Source organism: Oncorhynchus mykiss, chromosome 8, assembly GCF_013265735.2.
Source record: "Oncorhynchus mykiss isolate Arlee chromosome 8, USDA_OmykA_1.1, whole genome shotgun sequence".
Lineage (NCBI taxonomy): Eukaryota > Metazoa > Chordata > Actinopteri > Salmoniformes > Salmonidae > Oncorhynchus > Oncorhynchus mykiss.
In genome coordinates this window covers 40,293,651-40,314,210 of record NC_048572.1, presented here as the reverse complement: position 1 = coordinate 40,314,210, position 20,560 = coordinate 40,293,651, and the positions used below count along the sequence as shown (strand labels likewise).

General features: G+C 43.1%; 1 protein-coding gene across 5 annotated transcripts in view; it reads right to left on the bottom strand.

The window, feature by feature from the left end:
* Positions 1-20,560, bottom strand: part of LOC110530920 (wiskott-Aldrich syndrome protein family member 1) — a 157,645-nt gene that overhangs the window by 9,608 nt on the left and 127,477 nt on the right. For 3 of the 5 annotated variants that reach the window (XM_036985467.1, XM_036985465.1, XM_036985466.1), the window contains 3 exons: positions 10,486-10,603; positions 8,318-8,398; positions 741-797 (listed from right to left, as the gene is read on the bottom strand). In XM_036985467.1, the coding sequence (XP_036841362.1) occupies positions 741-797; positions 8,318-8,398; positions 10,486-10,603 (256 nt within the window). The remainder of the gene's footprint in view (positions 1-740; positions 798-8,317; positions 8,399-10,485; positions 10,604-20,560) is intronic. The other 2 variants (XM_036985468.1, XM_036985469.1) reach the window with 2 other exon arrangements.

Below are 20,560 nucleotides of genomic sequence, written 5' to 3'. Positions count from 1 at the left end.
GCTGGCTGGAAGGAGGAGAGCAACGTGTTGAGATAGGGGAGACAGAAGGACATCTGTGGATTAGGTGAAGGAGGGGTTGAGGTCAGGAGGTGAGGTCAGATCCCCTTAAGGGAGTAATCAGGGTTTAGTATCTGTTTACCCTCTTCCTGTAGAACCATAAGATGTAAGGATTGGAGAGAATGAGTGTCTTAAGTGGGACGTATATAACTGTGATGGTGAGAAATTTTGTTGTCTGAATTACAGCTGTACAGAACCTTTGGGCAGAATTCAACTTGGTTAAAGCTTCTCTAGTGTCCGTGAGTTATTTAGTCTGAAAAATAAGAACCTAACAATGTAAACAGGACACACAGAAGTCGAAGGCAGAACTTAGAGCAGGTGAGAAAGGAAAGCTGTAGGACTGACTGACTGAATAGAACAAGAGTATGCTGACATTTACGTTACAGAGCTTGTTACATTTACAGTACCACACAAAACATGGTGTCTATTATACACCAAAGTAAAAAAAAAAGATAAGATCCAAATAAATCAATAAAATGTTACTGTACTTTAGTCATTTGTGCTTTTGTTTTGCCCAAATACACTACATATTCCCTAGTTCCCATATCTAGAGCACTGCGAACGTGACATTGGGTCTTTATAATGCATTATAACACTTCTAATTGTTGTCCTAGGGATTATGAGCTGCCAACACTTCACACACTGATACTGGAAGACACACAGTTTGTAATGAGACCACATACCTGCCCTGGGAGGTCTAAGTACCTATAGACCTGATCATACATGCCGGGGTCCTGCAACTACAAGAACAGAACGTCAAGAGAAGCACCAGGGAGCATGAATTAACACCACACAGCGCAATAGAACGTAATACTGCTGCTGAGAGTGGCAAAAATAGGAAAGTAGCAGCAGGGCATTGGAACAGATGAGGAAGCAAAACTCTGTTAAACACAAAATTACATGACACAGCTGGACTCAATGGCAGCGCAGTCAGACACAGCAATAGAGCGCAAATCATACAATTTAACATAGTGCACGTGCCACTTACAAACCAAATGACAGAGTGGACTAGAGAGCACTCACTTACACACACACACACACACACACACACACACACACACACACACACACACACACACACACACACACACACACACACACACACACACACACACACACACACACACACACACACACACACGCAGTGCCAAACAAACTCAAAGATAACAGAGCTGTTCAGCCATACAAAGACAATGAAGAGACAGTACAAAACAAGAATTCAAAATAAAATAGCCTATTTGAACACACAAAAAGCACAAAGCAAGCACCCCGTGCACATCAGTGCAGCATGACACAACGCACACTAACACAACATGACAAAGTTGCTTAGCAATTAGCACAACATGGTTAGCACCAGAAGGAAGCACAAGGCAAGCAGCAAAAGAACAAGAGAGTCATCATTCATAGAAACACTTGGCTAGCTTACCATCAACAACATCCTACACAAAGACAGTTGGTGTTTCTACTCTGTTGCTATGCAGCAGAAATCTCAACAATGTGGTCAAACACTTTAGTTAAGCAACGTATCTGCCTCAAATCAATATGCTAATTAGGCACATTTGTTTTTAGAATTTTTATGCAACCTTGCTTAAACATACTACACACAAGCATAATGAGACACTGATGATGCACTAAGGTATAACAAATGTTTGAAATAACAGTTGTTGTGAGACATTTGTTTGGACAAATGTGCAGTAAAATATCTGGAGTCTTGAGACTTAGCAGGTGGGGGTCACATCGCTGGACTGGATTGTATGTGACCACTTGTACTGTAGCATTAATACACCTGCATTGCTTGCTGTTTGGGGTTTTAGGCTGGGTTTCTGTACAGCACTTTGAGATATCAGCTGATGTACGAAGGGCTATATAAATACATTTGATTTGATTTGATTAAAAACACACGCACACACGAAAAATAGCTTGATCGATTGTTGATCAATCAACATTCCTGTTAGTAAGTACAGTTTAGCTCTAATGTAACTCATGCAGATAACTGATTTTGTTATACTGAACAAAAATATAAACGCAACAATTTCAAAGATTTTACTGAGATACAGTTCATATAAGGAAATCAGTCAATTGAAATACATTCATTAGGCCCTAATCTATGGATTTCACATGCCTGGGCTGGGGTGTAGCCATGTGTGGGCCTTGGAGGGCATAGGCCCACCCAATGGGGAGCCAGGCACTGCCAATCAGAATAATTCCCCCCCACAAAAAGTATCTATTACAGACAGAAATACTCCTCAGCACAAATACTGCCATATTCTCTCAAACAACGTTGGAGGTAAGCTTATGGTAGAGAAATGAACATTCAATTATCTGACAACAGCTCTGGTGGATATTCTAGCTGGTCAGCATACCAATTGCACGCTCCCTCAAAACATGAGACATCTGTGGCATTGTGTTGTGTGACAAAACTGCACATTTGAAAGTGGTCTTTTATGGTCCCCAACACAATTTCCCCTAGTGTAATGATCATGCTGTTTATTCAGCTTCTTGATATGCCACACCTGTCAGGTGGATGGATTATCTTGGAAAAGGAGAAATGCTCACTAACAGGGATGGAAATGTGCACAACATTTGAGAGAAAAAAATACTTTTTGCAAGTATGGAACATTTCTGGGATTTTTATTTCAGTTTATGAAACATGGGACCAACACTTTACATGTAGCGTTTATATTTTTGTTCAGTGTAGTTTGTTTCTGTGACACATGCTCATTTGTATGAGTGATCAGGTGGGCGTGTGACTAATTGCAGTTGACCCCGCCCCCACCCTGTCGTGCCCAGAATAGTCAGTAATCACACAGCAGAGAGAAGGAAACATAATGAATCTTAAAAGTAATGCACATTGATTAGCCACAATTAATCGGAGGCCATTACGCTGATGGAGAGGGGCACACACTCGTACACACACCAGAGAAGATGAAGTGAAAACCCCCTGTTTATTGTTCTCTCAAGCCTTTCCTTTAGCAGTTATTGGTTATGAGTATGTGGGTCACCGGGGGTGTGTACTACAGGTGTCTTTACTAGGGATGCACGATATATCGGTGAACATATCGGAATCGGTCAATATTAGCTAAACATGGCAACATCGGTTTCGGCCTGATGTCTAATTTAATGCCGATATTAAAGTCCGATGTCAAAGCTACCGTGCATACCGTGCATCCCTATATAGGTACATGAGGTAATGACGGCGCGTAAAATGAGCTACACGTGCAACACAGCATTCCTAATCTAGACCACAATGTCTGCTGTGTGGATCGAGCAGTCAACAAGTCGAGCAGTCATTTAAAAGAGTATGGTAATTTCAGAGTGTCAACTCAAATCCATTAATTAAAGCCAAGATAATGGAATTCATTGCCCTTGACAATCAATTGTTCTCTGTCGTGGGTGATGTTGGCTTTCACAGACTGGTCGAGCACCGGTACACATTACCAAGTGCGCTATTTTTTCGATGTTGCCCTACTGGAGTTACACAGTAATAGCGTCACTGCTATTAGCTTCACGACATACATACTATGGAAAGCCGTTTGGGTCTTTGTGTGTCAAAAAAGATACAGTAGCGCTGTCAAAAATAAACAAGCAAACACTGGCCACGGACGATGTGTTTACAATACCACGTTGGTAATAAAGGGCTAGGGTTAGACCGCAACTTCTGGCGTAGCTAGGTTTAGCTTGGTACAGTGCCTTGCAAAAGTATTCGGCCCCCTTGAACTTTGCGACCTCTTGCCACATTTCAGGCTTCAAACATAAAGATATAAAACTGTATTTTTTTGTGAAGAATCAACAACAAGTGGGTCACAATCATGAAGTGGAATGACATTTATTGGATATTTCAAAAAATGTTAACAAATCAAAAACTGAAAAATTGGGCGTGCAAAATTATTCAGCCCCCTTAAGTTAATACTTTGTAGCGCCACCTTTTGCTGTGATTACAGCTGTAAGTCGCTTGGGGTATGTCTCTATCAGTTTTGCACATCGAGAGACTGACATTTTTTCCCATTCCTCCTTGCAAAACAGCTCGAGCTCAGTGAGGTTGGATGGAGAGCATTTGTGAACAGCAGTTTTCAGTTCTTTCCACAGATTCTCGATTGGATTCAGGTCTGGACTTTGACTTGGCCATTCTAACACCTGGATATATTTATTTTTGAACCATTCCATTGTAGATTTTGCTTTATGTTTTGGATCATTGTCTTGTTGGAAGAGAAATCTCCGTCCCAGTCTCAGGTATTTTGCAGACTCCATCAGGTTTTCTTCCAGAATGGTCCTGTATTTGGCTCCATCCATCTTCCCATCAATTTTAACCATCTTTCCTGTCCCTGCTGAAGAAAAGCAGGCCCAAACCATGATGCTGCCACCACCATGTTTGACAGTGGGGATGGTGTGTTCAGCTGTGTTGCTTTTACGCCAAACATAACGTTTTGCATTGTTGCCAAAAAGTTCAATTTTGGTTTCATCTGACCAGAGCACCTTCTTCCACGTTTGGTGTGTCTCCCAGGTGGCTTGTGTCAAACTTTAAACGACACTTTTTATGGATATCTTTAAGAAATGGCTTTCTTCTTGCCACTCTTCCATAAAGGCCAGATTTGTGCAATATACGACTAATTGTTGTCCTATGGACAGAGTCTCCCACCTCAGCTGTAGATCTCTGCAGTTCATCCAGAGTGATCATGGGCCTCTTGGCTGCTTCTCTGATCAGTCTTCTCCTTGTATGAGCTGAAAGTTTAGAGGGACGGCCAGGTCTTGGTAGATTTGCAGTGGTCTGATACTCCTTCCATTTCAATATTATCGCTTGCACAGTGCTCCTTGGGATGTTTAAAGCTTGGGAAATCTTTTTGTATCCAAATCCGGCTTTAAACTTCTTCACAACAGTATCTCGGACCTGCCTGGTGTGTTCCTTGTTCTTCATGATGCTCTCTGCGCTTTTAACGGACCTCTGAGACTATCACAGTGCAGGTGCATTTATACGGAGACTTGATTACACACAGGTGGATTGTATTTATCCTCATTAGTCATTTAGGTCAACATTGGATCATTCAGAGATCCTCACTGAACTTCTGGAGATCATTTGCTGCACTGAAAGTAAAGGGGCTGAATAATTTTGCACGCCCAATTTTTCAGTTTTTGATTTGTTAAAAAAGTTTGAAATATACAATAAATGTCGTTCCACTTCATGATTGTGTCCAACTTGTTGTTGATTCTTCACAAAAAATACAGTTTTATATCTTTATGTTTGAAGCCTGAAATGTGGCAAAAGGTCGCAAAGTTCAAGGGGGCCGAATACTTTCGCAAGGCACTGTACCTAGCTAGCACAAATACAACCAGCCTAAAAACAATGACCAGTAGAGACTGCAGTCATTTTCATTATTCTTAGCAATGATTTAGGAATCCTTGTGAGTAAGTATTAGCTAGGTTGCCACTAATTGTCCACCTATTAAAATTGAACTTCAGTTCATGAAAATAAATAGCTAGCCAGCTACTTAACCCTGTTGCCCAAAGCTAATGTTATAAGCAGCCAGATAGCCTCATCCAGCTAGTGAGGCTCGACCGGACCGGGTTATGTGTTGTGAAGCTAGCCACAATAAGGATTAGGATCACTTGTGGAATTTGGGGTTTGCCTTCTAAATAAAAGTATGTCATTGACAGTGATGCAAATGAATACAAATAGTATAATTTTATTTTGAAGGCTAACCACAAAGTCCACTATTGTGGCTAATCCTTATTGTGGCTAGCTTCACATAGATGGGTCCGACCACCATTAATCAAATAAGAAATGTCTTATAAATGAGGGTTATTTTAGATGATTACACCTAGCTATATAGTTAGCTACTGAACCAGATTATGTACACTGCTCAAAAAAATAAAGGGAACACTAAAATAACACATCCTAGATCTGAATGAATTTTTTCATAACATAGTTGAATGTGCTGACAACAAAATCACACAAAAATGATCAATGGAAATCAAATTTATCAACCCATGGAAGTCTGGATTTGGAGTCACACTCAAAATTAAAGTGGAAAACCACACTACAGGCTGATCCAACTTTGATGTAATGTCCTTAAAACAAGTCAAAATTAGGCTCAGTCGTGTGTGAGGCCTCCACGTGCCTGTATGACCTCCCTACAACGCCTGGGCATGCTCCTGATGAGGTGGCGGATGGTCTCCTGAGGGATCTCCTCCCAGACCTGGACTAAAGCATTCGCCAACTCCTGGACAGTCTGTGGTGCAACGTGGCATTGGTGGATGGAGCGAGACATGATGTCCCAGATGTGCTCAATTGGATTCAGGTCTGGGGAACGGGCGGTCCATAGCATCAATGCCTTACTCTTGCAGGAACTGCTGACACACTCCAGCCACATAAGGTCTAGCATTGTCTTGCATTAGGAGGAACCCAGGGCCAACCGCACCAGCATATGGTCTCACAAGGGGTCTGAGGATCTCATCTCGGTACCTAATGGCAGTCAGGCTACCTCTGGCGAGCACATGGAGGGCTGTGCGGCCCCCCAAAGAAATGCCACCCCACACCATGACTGACCCACCGCCAAACCGGTCATGCTGGAGGATGTTGCAGGCAGAAGAACGTTCTCCACGGCGTCTCCAGACTCTGTCACGTCTCTGTCACCTGTGGACGTCGGGCCCTCATACCACCCTCATGGAGTCTGTTTCTGACCGTTTGAGCAGACACATGCACATTTGTGGCCTGCTGGAGGTCATTTTGCAGGGCTCGTGCAGTGCTCCTCCTGCTCCTCCTTGCACAAAGGCGGAGGTAGCGGTCCTGCTGCTGGGTTGTTGCCCTCCTACGGCCTCATCCACGTCTCGTGATGTACTGGCCTGTCTCCCGGTAGCGCCTCCATGCTCTGGACACTACGCTGACACACACAGCAAACCTTCTTGCCACAGCTCGCATTGATGTGCCATCCTGGATGAGCTGCACTACCTGAGCCACTTGTGTGGGTTGTAGACTCCGTCACATGTTACCACTAGAGTGAAAGCACCGCCAGCATTCAAAAGTGACCAAAACATCAGCCAGGAAGCATAGGAACTGAGAAGTGGTCTGTGGTCACCACCTGCAGAACCACTCCTTTTTTGGGGGTGTCTTGCTAATTGCCTATAATTTCCACCTGTTGTCTATTCCATTTGCACAACAGCATGTGAAATGTATTGTCAATCAGTGTCGCTTCCTAAGTGGACAGTTTGATTTCACAGAAGTGTGATTGACTTGGAGTTACATCGTGTTGTTTAAGTGTTCCCTTTATTTTTTTGAGCAGTGTATATTGCTACGTGGAAGAAATAGTAAGTGAAAGTATAGCTTTTGATGTTTTACTGGTAACGGGAACATATGTAAATGCCAACAAAATAACTTTTTGGTTAGTGTGGTGTGTGTGTGTGTGTGTGTGTGTGTGTTTATTTGACTATTTAACTGTACTACAATGCTTAAGAGGCCGCATTTTTTTTTTTATATATCGGACAATATCGGTTACTGGCCAAAAATGTAATATCTGTGCATCACTAGTCATTACTGTTATAAATGTGGATGATGTCAGTGCCCAGTATGACTAACCCATGCAGTCCTCCTTCATCTGAATGTGGTAGTGGCACACAGGAGTGTCTTGCTGTGTGTGTATATACAGTGTGTGTGAGTAATGTGACGGGCTCAGCATAATGCCACCCCCAGCACTCTCTCTACTCCCCTGTGGAGGTCCTAACCCAACCTGGGGGTGGGAGGGAGGGAAGCTATGTTCCCCTTTACAGCCTGGAACAGTTATCTAACAATCATTAGGTCATTAGCATGGAGACTGTATACTAGGTACATTGTACAAAATACCTACTTGTAAAGTACAGTGAGAAATATGTGATTAAGTCCAAGCTCAGACATCAGATCACAACAATCCTGGCAGTTAGTGGAAACCCAAAACCCAAAGAGTGGAGGGAGGGGGTCTGTGTTAGTGGGTACCACACAGTGGTCATGGGTGCGGGAAGAGGGTGGCAGGTTTACCCAAAAGGTTACAATCACTGTGAAAAAAGCAGAATCCCACTAGTGTCCAGTTAGTGATCGTCTCAGATGCACCTTGTAGTTGGAGAAGTGATTAGCAAAGGGTTTCCAGGTAAGTAGCAGGGGTTTGAAGCAGAGTTAGTGGGGGTCCAGTGCACTGCTTTGAGGCAGGGCAAACCCAAAAGGAGGGGGGTTAGATAGGGGGGCAGCAGGCTAACCCGAGGGTCTCAGGACGGGGTCTGAGGGGCGGGGCAGTCTTACCTCTGGGGGGGAAAGGAGGGGAGGGGGTTCAGCGGGGACTCTGATAAGGCCCTCCGGCCACACATGAAAAGGCAATTCCATCTGCACAGAGTCAGAGACAACAGAGACCGAGGAGAGGACGAAGGGAAAGAGAGAGGGAGGTAGGGAAGAGAGGGATACTAGCTAAGGCATTAGAGGTTTCAGGAATCTAGATTTATTCATAAGAATACATAAGCAGATACATATATTTCCCTATGTCAAATATAACTATCCTACTAGCTCCAGAAACAACACACATAGCTATGTAGCCTATCTGTATGTGTTTGATAGACAGTGTATCAGGTAGTGATGTGTGAATTAGCTGTGGTCATGGCTGCTTATTGACAGTCTGTCCTTCCATCTTACTGCAACTGCTGCTCTTTCAATCTCTGGCCAGCTCGGCACGGCAGAACAATGTAGGGTTGCTATGGCAACCCCCGGGAGGGGTAGGGGGGTTGGAGCATGGGGTGGGGAACCTGACCAGTAACATTGTGTTTGAGTGCGGTAATAGACAGTTCCCTGATCTCCTCAAAGATGTTCTAGAGATGCTTGTACACTCTCTCTCTCTGTTCTATATATCACACGCAAGCACGCACGCGCACACACACACACACACACACACACACACACACACACACACACACACACACACACACACACACACACACACACACACACACACACACACACACACACACACACACACACACACACACACACACACACACACACACCTGCCTGAGAGGCATATTCAGCTGATCTAACTGCATTCAATGACCTCAGCAAGCGAGCGCAAGTCTTACAATGAGTCACGGACACGGTCACACACACTCAACCTGACGACACCCTTATCACTGTGTTTCTCACTCGCTCTCCCCTCTTTCACTCTTTTTCTCTCTCTCTCACTTTCTCTATCTCTCTCTCCTTAAGGAAGCTCTAATATGTTTATACCAGAATCCTAGTCTTCACTTATCTCACTATCCTGTAGTTGTATGGCTGTATGTCATGATGTGTCTGAACCCAAAGTGTGTGTGTGTGTGTAAAGTCCAGTTATCCTCCCTCCCTGGGCTCAGTGGGCTGCCATCCTAGCACTTTGTACGTGGTCTGTACTCTATACTGTAATTGCTGCCAGTGTATTGTGGTGCAGCGAAAATAGTGCTTCATAACTCCACTGGCCTTTTCTGAGACTGGTATCTGGCCTCAACTCCCCACCATCCCAACTCAAATACTCTGTTTACACCAAATAAGGCCTATTAAATACTGTATCTATCTATATATTGTTCTGTGAGCTATTTTTTTATACAATTTCTGTATTTCCAGTCTTTCTCTAAATACATAGTGGTGTGACTGTTACTGTCCCCTGTTCTCTGACTGTGAGTCTTGTGACTGAACCCTTCATCACCACCACAAAAACCCAAACCTCAACTTTTATATCCCCAAACCTCTCTGGCAGGGTTCCCTCATTGGTTGGTTGTGCTTGAAAATCTAACCATGTTGGGCTCCAATTGGATGGTTATGGTGAAGAGAGGGCTATGGCCCGCCACTCAAGCATGTAGACATAAGCTGGTGCTGAGTAGCGTCGTAGGGAGCCCCTGGGGCTATGGGCGGGAGACCCCCTTCAGTGTGTGTGTGTGTGTGTGTGTGTGTGTGTGTAAATCTCACTGAGTATACACAATGTTCTCGCTAATGGGAGCATTTGTGTGTACAGTATGGGTGTGTGTGTCTATGAGGGACCCCACGAGAGCAATTGTGTGTACGGTATGTGGGTGTATGCATATGTGTGTGTATACAGTTTGAGTGTGTGTCTCTCTCAGGACAAACATAGGCTCCCCCACGAGGTGTGGGGGCAGAGAGAGGGCAGATGCAAACATTAATTAGAGTAAAAAACTAGACAACAGAGAACCACTGTGTATCCTTCCCTCCCTAATAATAGAGGCAATTCTGATCCGAGAACAGTTCCAATATTGGGCTCATAATGGCTGAGATTAAACCTGTAATAGGGAGAGCTGATCTGACATTAGTTAGGGTCCAAAAGCTACTTAGTGACACAGCACCTCAGCTAAGGATCAATGTGCAAACAACACCACGCGGAATCCTAGAATAAGAAGACAGGATGCTGGTGATGGCCCGGCCCACTGGCCCTTCCTTACCTTCTGTTTCCTCTTCTCTTTCCTTTTGTCCTCCGTGTCCTGCAGCATCTTCTCTCTCCACAGGTCAAAGAAGTAGGAGGGGTTTGTGTAGAACTTCAGCCCCTCCTTACCATCATCCCTGTAGGAGCAGCAGGAAACCAGAGTTAACCCTAGACACTGATTTGAGGTCAGTCTTGCTGATCCTAGATCTGCTACTCAGAGCGTTGCAAACCAGAGATGGCTGATGAGGGTCAAATTTGATCTCTCTCTTTTTATCTTTTCATTTGTCTTTTTATTTCACCCTATCTTCACCCTTAGCCAGGAATAATCCAACTAGAAGGAGGAAATTATCACTTCAAAAAAACACACACATATACCCTGCCACCCTCATGCACACATTTGTCCATCATATCATATCATATCAACATGGGAATTCGATGTGCCCAAGAAGCACAAATAGCCACATTGACTCTCTCTCCTTCTCTTACACATTCTAGTCGGTCACACCACCAAAAGGTGCTGAACTAATTGCCATATATTCTACCATAACATCATACTTGTTTCTCCATTAACCCCCTGAGCCACCTACATAGTTTAGAGGGTTACATAACCCATAATGCACCTATTCTTCCTAGCTACCATGGAGTGTTCGATGACGAAAGGGAATGATTGTGAGAGGGGTAACAAGAGGAAGAGGAAACATGAAAAGAAAGAACATCAAAAGGAGATGAGGACGTTTAATGATATGCAACAACATGGGGAAGGATGTCAGGAGTGTGACAGAGTGGTAGGGTGTGTGTGTTTGAGTGTGTAAGTATATTATGTGTATCTTGTGTGTGTGTGTGTGTATGTGTGTGTGTGTGTGTGTGTGTGTGTGTGTGTGTGTGTGTGTGTATGTGTGTGTGTGTGTGTGTGTGTGTGTGTGTGTGTGTGTGTGTGTGTGTGTGTGTGTGTGTGTGTGAGAGAGAGAGAAATGCTGTTCCGACTGAGTACTATGCGTGTTTATATTGTGTGTGTGTTTGACAGGGCAGCAGCAGCTGGATCTGAAGAATAACAGCCTGAGGTGAAGCAGACAGCCCCCTGGTGAGAAGTTCAGGAGCGAAAGAAAAATAAAATAAGAAAGAGGGGGCATGGAAGGAAAGAGAGGACAGAAACTCAAAAAGTGGTCCAGAAGTCCTTCAGAAGTTGTCAGAGTCAGAAGTACTGAGACACAGAGGGGTCAGAGAGCATGCTGAGTAGAGGTGTCTGTCTGTATGCAGTCCCATAGCGACAGGTAGTCTAGTATTTAGAGCATTGGGCCAGTAACCAAAAGGTTGCTGGATCAAATCCTGAGCTGACAAGGTAAAAATCTGTCATTCTGCCCCTGAACAAGGCAATTAACCCACTGTTCCCCGGTAGGCCATCATTGTAAATAAGAATTTGTTTTTAACTGACTTGCCTAGTTAAATAAAAAATAAAAATAGCGATATCTACAGCTGCTTCTCAGCATAGACTAGTTCAACAGCCGACATCTATCCTAGAGAAGACAGACACTGAGCCGTACAGCTATTAAACCCACACTATTAAACTGAGAACCCAGACAAATAAAAGGCCCCGGACCATTTGCTGTGGTTTCATTATGGATTATTTATCTCCAGCTGGCTCTCTGAATTTAATTCAATTTAATGGGCTTTAATGGCATGGGAAACATATGTTTACACTCAAAGCAAGTCAAATAGATAATTAACAAAAGTGAAATAAACAATACATAATTAACAGTAAACATTGCACTCACAAAAGTTGCAAAATAATAAAGACAGTTCAAATGTCATATTATGTCTATATACAGTGTTGTAATGATTAATAAATAGTTAAAGTACAAAAGGGAAAATAAATAAACCTAAATAGAGATTGTATTTACAATAGTGTTTGTTCTTTACTGGTTGCCCTTTTCTTGTGACAACAGGTCACAAATCTTGCTGCTGTGATTGCACACTGTGATATTTCACCCAGTAGATATGTGAGTTTATCAAAATTGGATTCGTTTTTTCGAATTCTTTGTGGTTCCGTGTAATCTGAGGGAAATAAGTATCTCTAATATGGTCATACATTTGGCAGGAGGAAGAGCCGCTCGGGGGCGGAACAATCTAACTTAACCTACTTTATGGAACTTTTTACAAACAAACGTCTTTCTAATACAATATTGTAACTTTCTATGTGAAAATGCAAAGAAATAAGCAACCAAAGGACAATAAATCCACATCGGAGGCCTACTCCCCACCAAACAACGAGACAGACATGGCGGAAGGCACAGGTAACAATGTGACACTTACAGAACTTAGGATTCTAAGGCTACTAGAATCATAAGGCTACTATTGCTGAACTGGACACCAAAATCGAGAGCACCATTTGAACGGTTGCTTCGCAGGGCCAGAGTATTGTGGACCTTGAGAAAGCTTCTGAATTCAACGCTTGTAGGATCGACGAGTTAGAGAAGCTATGCACGTCCTTGCAGGATAGTGTGCAGATGCTTTCTGTGAAAGTGGTCGACCTCGAGGGCCGATCCAGACGTCATAACCTTTGCGTTGTTGGTCTGGCAGAGGGGGTGGAGGCTGGCTCTCGCCCCACCAACTTCTTTGCCAAGCTATTGAGAGATGCAATGGGATCGGATGTTTTGGCTTCGGATCCCCAGCTGGACCGTGCACATCGCGCCCTTGTCCCAGTGCCTGGTCCGGGCCAACGTCCTCGCCCAGTAATCATCTGTTGTCACAGTTTCAAGACCAAGGATCTTATCCTGCGCGAGGCTCGGATGAGGGGTAACCTGTTACATAAAGGACACCCCTTCCGTGTCTATGAGGATTATGCGCCCGACGTGGCAAAACATCACGCCGGCTACAGAGATGTCATGACCAAACTCTATCTTCGCCCAGCCTTGCTCTTCCCTGCAAGACTCAGAATTACCCCTCCTTCCGGTGAGAAGATTTGTCTCTCCTCGGTTTTGGACGCAGAGAAGTTTATCCGAGAATATACACCAATCCCCCATATGGGTTAGAGCACCTTGTCATTGTGTGTTAGGGTCTGCTCATGGACTCGAATCCATACTATACCAGAACGGGTGAAACCTTATTAAACTGTCTCAGCAAGGGCTACCGAACATGTAAGACGCTGAGCCGACCAATGGAGGGCGGTCAGAGCTCTTTATTTAACGTTAATTTCACTTTCATTCCGACTAGACGACTGATCTGTCGTTGGAGTTCAGAGATGTCTGTTTGGGTGGCCTTCCAGGTTTGATCATTAACACTTTCGGATGGATATACTTATATTCCCCCATTTTTGTTTTGTTTCTTTCTTTCTTTTTCAATTCGTACATTATTCTTATTACCATACCATTTATTTATTGCTTGCAGGGGACTGGGGGTGATGGTTGGGCAGACGCAGACGCAGACACCTGGATAGCAAGTTGGTGTTTTGTGCCGTTCTGCTTCTGTCATAGCCGTGGGCCGCTCTCCCGATTAGATTCCCACCAGCCTTCTGTGGTGCTTGTGTCTATGTGTAGGTGTGCATATATATATAATTATTATTTGTACTTTATTATTATTATTATTATTAAAAATGTTCTCTTAGCATTTTATTATTATTTTGTTTGTGTATATTTTAAGTGTAGGTATGTGTATGTGTATGTGTGTTTGTGTATGTGTGTGTGTATGTATATGTACGTATTTGTATATGTCTATATATATATATATATATATATATATATATATATATATACAAATATATATATATATATATATTTGTATGTGTGTGTATGTATATATATGTACATATGTGTGTGTGTATGTATGTATGTATGTATGTATGTATGTATGTATGTATGTATGTATGTATGTATGTATGTATCTAACAATTTCTTCAGAATGGCACAAATTCCCCGATATCAGGGTACTCATGTCAACATGTTTGCTTTCAGAGCATATTTGATCCCAAATTATAAGGGGGAGAGATACCTCGGTGTCTCAGGCATCCTTCGTATATGTGTATGTGTATGTATATATGTATGTGTATGTATGTATATACGTGTGTGTGTGTGTGTGTGTATATATGTTTGTGTGTATTTATATATATATATATATATATATATATATACATATATATATATGTATATGTATGTGTTTATGTGTATATATATATATATATGTATATGTAAATGTACTGCTGTCTATGTCGCTTGCTGATGGTTTATGTTTAGACCGGCATTGCTTAGCAATATAGTCTTGTGATGCTATATCTTGCTTATCTCAGGGATTGACCCAAGATGACGCTTCAGTGCGCAATATGTTTAAGTTGCAACTTATTCTGTTTTGGTTTATATGATGCTAATTGAACACTTTATTCGCGGGAGCCTCATCAGTTCATATGTTAGTAGAAGTTCTAGGATAGTGAGAGGTGAAAGTATATTTGGGATTTTATTTTTGTTTTACCTTTTGTTCGAGGTCGCGTCGTGCATTTTTGGCATCGGCCAGACAATGTGTTTATTGTTTAGATTTTTCATCTTTTTTTCTCTCCTATTTGTGTATGCCTGTTGAAGGTGGGTTTATGGGGGGGTAAGTGTTAGGGGAACAGGGTGGGAAGTAAAGGTGCTTGCAGGGGGGAGGGGTGGGTTGGATACTGCTCGGGTGTAGGTGCTACATATGCTGATCGTGATGGCTTGGTGCGCTTTCTTACCTTTTTATTGAGTTACATGTTATGCAGGCCACCATAGGAACTACAAACGAGAGGAGGGTGGGGCTTAAATTCACTTCCAGGAATGTCAAGAGTGTCAAGAGTTTAAACAAACCAATTAAGAGAGGCAAGGTCCTAGCCCACTTGAAAGCACTCTCATCTGATAATATATTTTTGCAAGAATCCCATCTGAATAACAATTCTCATATCAGACTTAAATGTAGGTGGGTGGGGCAAGTGTATCACTCTAACTTCTCGGCCAAAACGAGAGTCACAGCGATTCTGGTACGGAAAGGAATTCCCTTTCTACATAAAACCACTATTGTGGATAAAGAGGGTCGTTATGTGATCGTAATAGGAGATTTCCGTAACTCTACTACATATCTATGGGCCAAACATTGATAACTCCTCTTTTTTCCAAAAGAGTCCTTGCCCTGATTCTAGATTGGAGGGGACCTTAACTGTGTGCTAGACCAATATTTGGATAGATCCTCTACCCGGTGAACCCCTACCTCCTATTCAAGCGAATTCTTGAATACCTACATAAAAAATGCAAATTTATTTGATATATGGAGGATCTCTAACCCTACGGGTAGGGAATACTCCTTTTACTCTCATGTTCACAATGTTTATACTCGAATTGACTACTTTTTGGTTGATGTGAAATTACTCCCCTATACGGCACTGTAGCCTAGTGGTTAGAGCGTTGGACTAGTAACCAAATTTAATTTTTCTTTGATACCAACGACAACACAGAGACTTCCCCAGCATTATTGTGGCTGAAGGCTTATTTTAGAGGCTGTATCATCTCCTTTCAGGCTGCCAGGACTAGGCAAAACAGAGGAAAATTGGTAGAATTGGAGGGACAAATTCACTTACTGGATAGGGAGAATGCTAGCCATCCATCTATGGAGAAACATAAAAAAATGAACTCTTTAAAATTTGAATATAATCAGATTCTCTCAGCTAAAATTGCTAAATCTTCTCTCTATGCTAAGCAAAAATATTTTGAGTTTGGTGACAAACCACACAAATTACTCGCCAGACAACTTCGAAAAAGTGTGAGTGACCAAATGGTTCACAAAGTTAAATCTGCATCTGGGAAATTACTCTCTTCCCCCAAAGACATCAATGACAGATTCTGTCAGTTTTATGAGACTCTATGTACATCTAAAGCGGATCGTAACCCCTTAATTATGCAAAACTTTTTGGAGGACTGTAATCTTCCTGAATAAGGAAATATCTCTTGAAGAAATTCGAGAAACAATTAAACATCTAAAGAGTGGCAAGACACTGGGCCCATATGGATACCCTGGTGAATTCTATAAAACATTCAGCAACATGCTCTCTCCCTACCTGCACAAAATCTTGGTTCAGGCCAATGATGTGGGAGCTCTCCCACCTACTTTGGATGAGGCGTTCATTACAGTTATACATAAGAAGGGTAAAGATCCGGAAGAGGTAGGGTCATACAGATCAATATCTCTCCTTAATACAGACCAAAAGATTTTAGCAAAAATTCTGGCTAACAGGCTTAGCACTTTAATTGGCAAATTGATCCATTCGGACCAGACCGGCTTTATCCCTAACAGAAACTCAATCTTCAATCTCAGTCGCCTCTTCAACATTATGTATTCTCAGAGGTTACCTAACGTGGACTTTGCCGTTATACTTCTTGATGCCGAAAAGGCCTTTGACCATGTTGAGTGGTCCTATCTATTCAAGGTCCTACAGAAATGTAATATTGGAGATGGGTTCATGAATTGGATCCAGCTTTTATATAGGAACCCCTGTGCAAGAATATTCACTAACCAATCATTGTCGCCCCAATTTAACCTTTATAGAGGGACAAGGCAGGATTGTGCGCTGTCACCTATGCTCTTCACCCTAATTATTGAACCTCTCACTCAGGCGATCAGATCTCATGCAGCAATACATGGCTATAATACTAAAGATACTGTAAATAAGATTTCCCTATACGGAGATGACATTCTCCTCTATGTAACAGAACCTCAAGCTAGTATTCCAGCTATTCTTGATGTGGTTAATTTGTTTGGTACCTTCTCAGGATGCAGAATAAATTGGAACAAGAGTGAATTAATGCCCATACGGTTGCAAAACACCTCTTGGCTAGAACATCTTCCAGTTAAATTATCTTCAGAAAAATGTACCTACCTAGGAATTGTAGTTACCAAACAATACTCCTCACTATTTAAAGAGAATTTCCCATCTCTGATGCAAAAACTCAAGGCAAACACACAATTTTGGAGAACTCTCCCAATTTCTCTGCTCGGTTGAATTAATGCAATTTAAATGGTCTTCCTCCCACAACTGCTCTACCTATACCAGAACATCCCAGTATTCATACCGAAATCCTTTCATAAACAACTGGACTCAATTATCAATCCTTTCATCTGGGATTATAAAACACACAGGATAGGTAAAAAAAAACACCTCTGTAAATACAAGATCCTTCACTATTGTCGCTGTGATTTTGTCGCCTATCAATCTGGAGATGTCACTTTATCGTAACAATCCTATTATACATAGCACAGACCAAATCTGGACGCAAATTAAAGTCCACTTTGATCTTAGACCAATATCATTCATGCGCCCTGTTGCCAGGAATCCCAAGGTATTCACAGATTACACTATTCCAAAACTAAACTGCATAGGATATTTCCTGATGCATCCCCTATGTGTTTCCTTTTAGGTGGTTGTAGAATATAATGGCTCTTTTCTGGATTTTGATAATTAGCGGGTATCAGAAAAATTCTGCTCTGCTCTGTATGCATTATTTTGTGTTTTGCGCTGTAAACAAATTCTGCATGCAGAGTCTCAATTTGGTGTTTGTCCCATTTTGTGAATTCTTGTTTGGTGAGTGGACCCCAGACCTCACAAGCATAAAGGGCAATGGGTTCTATTTTTAGCCAGATCCTAATTGGTATGTCAAATTTAATGTTCCTTATGATGGCATAGAAGGCCCTTCTTGCCTTGTCTCTCAGATCTTTTGCAGCTTTGTGGAAGTTACCTGTGGCGCTGATGTTTAGGCCAAGGTATGTATAGTTTTTTGTTTGCTCTAGGGCAACGGTGTCTAGATGGAATTTGCATTCATGGTTCTGGCAAATGTAAATTTTTTGGAACACCATTTTTTTTGTCTTACTGAGATTTACTGTCAGGGCCCAGGTCTGACAGAATCTGTGCATAAGATCTAGGTGTTGCTGTAGACCCTCCTTGGTTGGGGACAGAAGCACCAGATCATCAGCCAATAGATATTTGACTTCAGATTCTAGTAGGGTGAGGTCCGGTGCTGCAGACTGTTCTAGTGCCCTCGCCAATTCGTTGATATATATGTTGAAGAGGGTGTGGCTTAAGCTGCATCCTTGTCTCACCCCCTGGCCCTGTGGAAAGAAATGTGTGTGTTTTTTGCCAATTTTAACCGTGTACATGGATTTTATAATTTTGTATGTTTTTCCCTCAACACCACTTTCAATCAATTTGTATAGCAGACCCTCATGCCAAATTTAGTCAAAAGCTTTGGTGGGCAGAAGGGGCATTGGTCTGATATGGGGGGTGGTATATAGATGTGGCCAGGGTTTGCTTGGGGTGGTCTTAGCTGGTTGGGGTGTGGCTGGTGGTGCTGTGGTCTGGGTGTAGGTTCTCTTGGCGTGGGTTCTCTCGGTGCAGGTCCTTCGAGACGGGGTCTTGCATATCTGGGAGGGTCTCCAGCTGGTTTGGGCGGGGTGTCCGTTGCTCTGTTGCTCCTGTGTGAGGTGTCCTGGCAAAAGTTGGGATTGCTGCCTTGTAGAGATGGACTTGGTCGTAAAGGTTGTTCAAGTCCAGGGTGGACTGGTGGTCCAGGTATACATTAGGTTTTGAGGCACAGTCTCGTGAAATGTTTGCATTTACCCACTGTAAGGTGGCAGAGTGAACATAGTTTTGTGGTAGCAGGGTGGAGATAACCACTTGTGTGTGGGGGAAAGTGGAAGAAGCTTTTTCAATCACTCCCTTGAGTGCTGTTGCCACCCTTTCCTGCTGGGCCCTCAGTCATTTGTGCCCATGTGAACTATAATGTGGCTGGGAGACCCTAGTCTGTCCTTTGACAACAGCACCAGGGCATGCCTATTGTTTAGGAACCAGAGTTTAGCCACTTTGTGTTTGGAAAAAGTTAATCCTCTTGAATGTATTTGCCATTTGAGTCCATGAGGAGCACAATCTCTGGCTTTTGTGTGTCTTCAGTAGATGTGGGGGGGTTGTCTGTAGGGCTATCGTGGGACCTGACAGGAGGGCTGTTAGGAGGGGATGGGGTCTGTTGGGTTGGTGAGTCCTGTGTTGTCTGTCACATTGTGGTGTTGAGGTTGTGGTCCGGGTCTGAGGTGGGCTATTCTCCTGACTTGTCTGGGGGAAAGGTCCTGCTCTCTGTCACACCTCAGCTTTTTGACCTTGTCCTTCAGTGCCATGTGTCCCTCTAAGTTCTCTCACCTCAGTCCATAAAGCAGCCAGCTCTCTCAGACAGCCATTCATCTCCACCTTCTGCCCTCCGGGTCTTGTTGGGGTGGGGGGGTTATTGTTGTGCTGGTCTGTTTGGTGGGCTTGTTCTGTCTGGATTGTGTGGACTAGCTCTGCAGGGAGATGGATGAGCAGTGCAGTTGTGGGACCTGGGTATGTTCAGTGCTGGGGGGTATCCTCATCTGCAGGACAGTTTGAAGAGGTGTGATCAGACTCACCTAGGATGGGGAAGTCATCACAGAGAGAGAGAGAGCTTTTCCTGCAGTGCTCTCTCTTTGATCCCATAAATTCCTCACAATCAAATGTAGACCGCATTATCTACCAAGAGAATTCTCTTCGATTATAATCACAGCCGTATATATCCCCCCCCAAGCAGACATGGCTCTGAATGAACTTTATTTGACTCTTTGCAAACTGGAAACCATTTATCCGGAGGCTGCATTCATTGTAGCTGGGGATTTTAACAAAGCTAATCTGAAAACAAGACTCCCTAAATTTTATCAGCATATCGATTGCGCAACCAGGGGTGGAAAGACCTTGGATCATTGTTACTTTAACTTCCGCGACGCATATAAGGCCCTGCCCCGCCCCCCTTTCGGAAAAGCTGACCACGACTCCATTTTGTTGATCCCTGCCTACAGACAGAAACTAAAACAAGAGGCTCCCACGCTGAGGTCTGTCCAACGCTGGTCCGACCAAGCTGACTCCACACTCCAAGACTGCTTCCATCACGTGGACTGGGACATGTTTCGTATTGCGTCAGACAACAACATTGACGAATACGCTGATTCGGTGTGCGAGTTCATTAGAACGTGCGTTGAAGATGTCGTTCCCATAGCAACGATTAAAACATTCCCTAACCAGAAACCGTGGATTGATGGCAGCA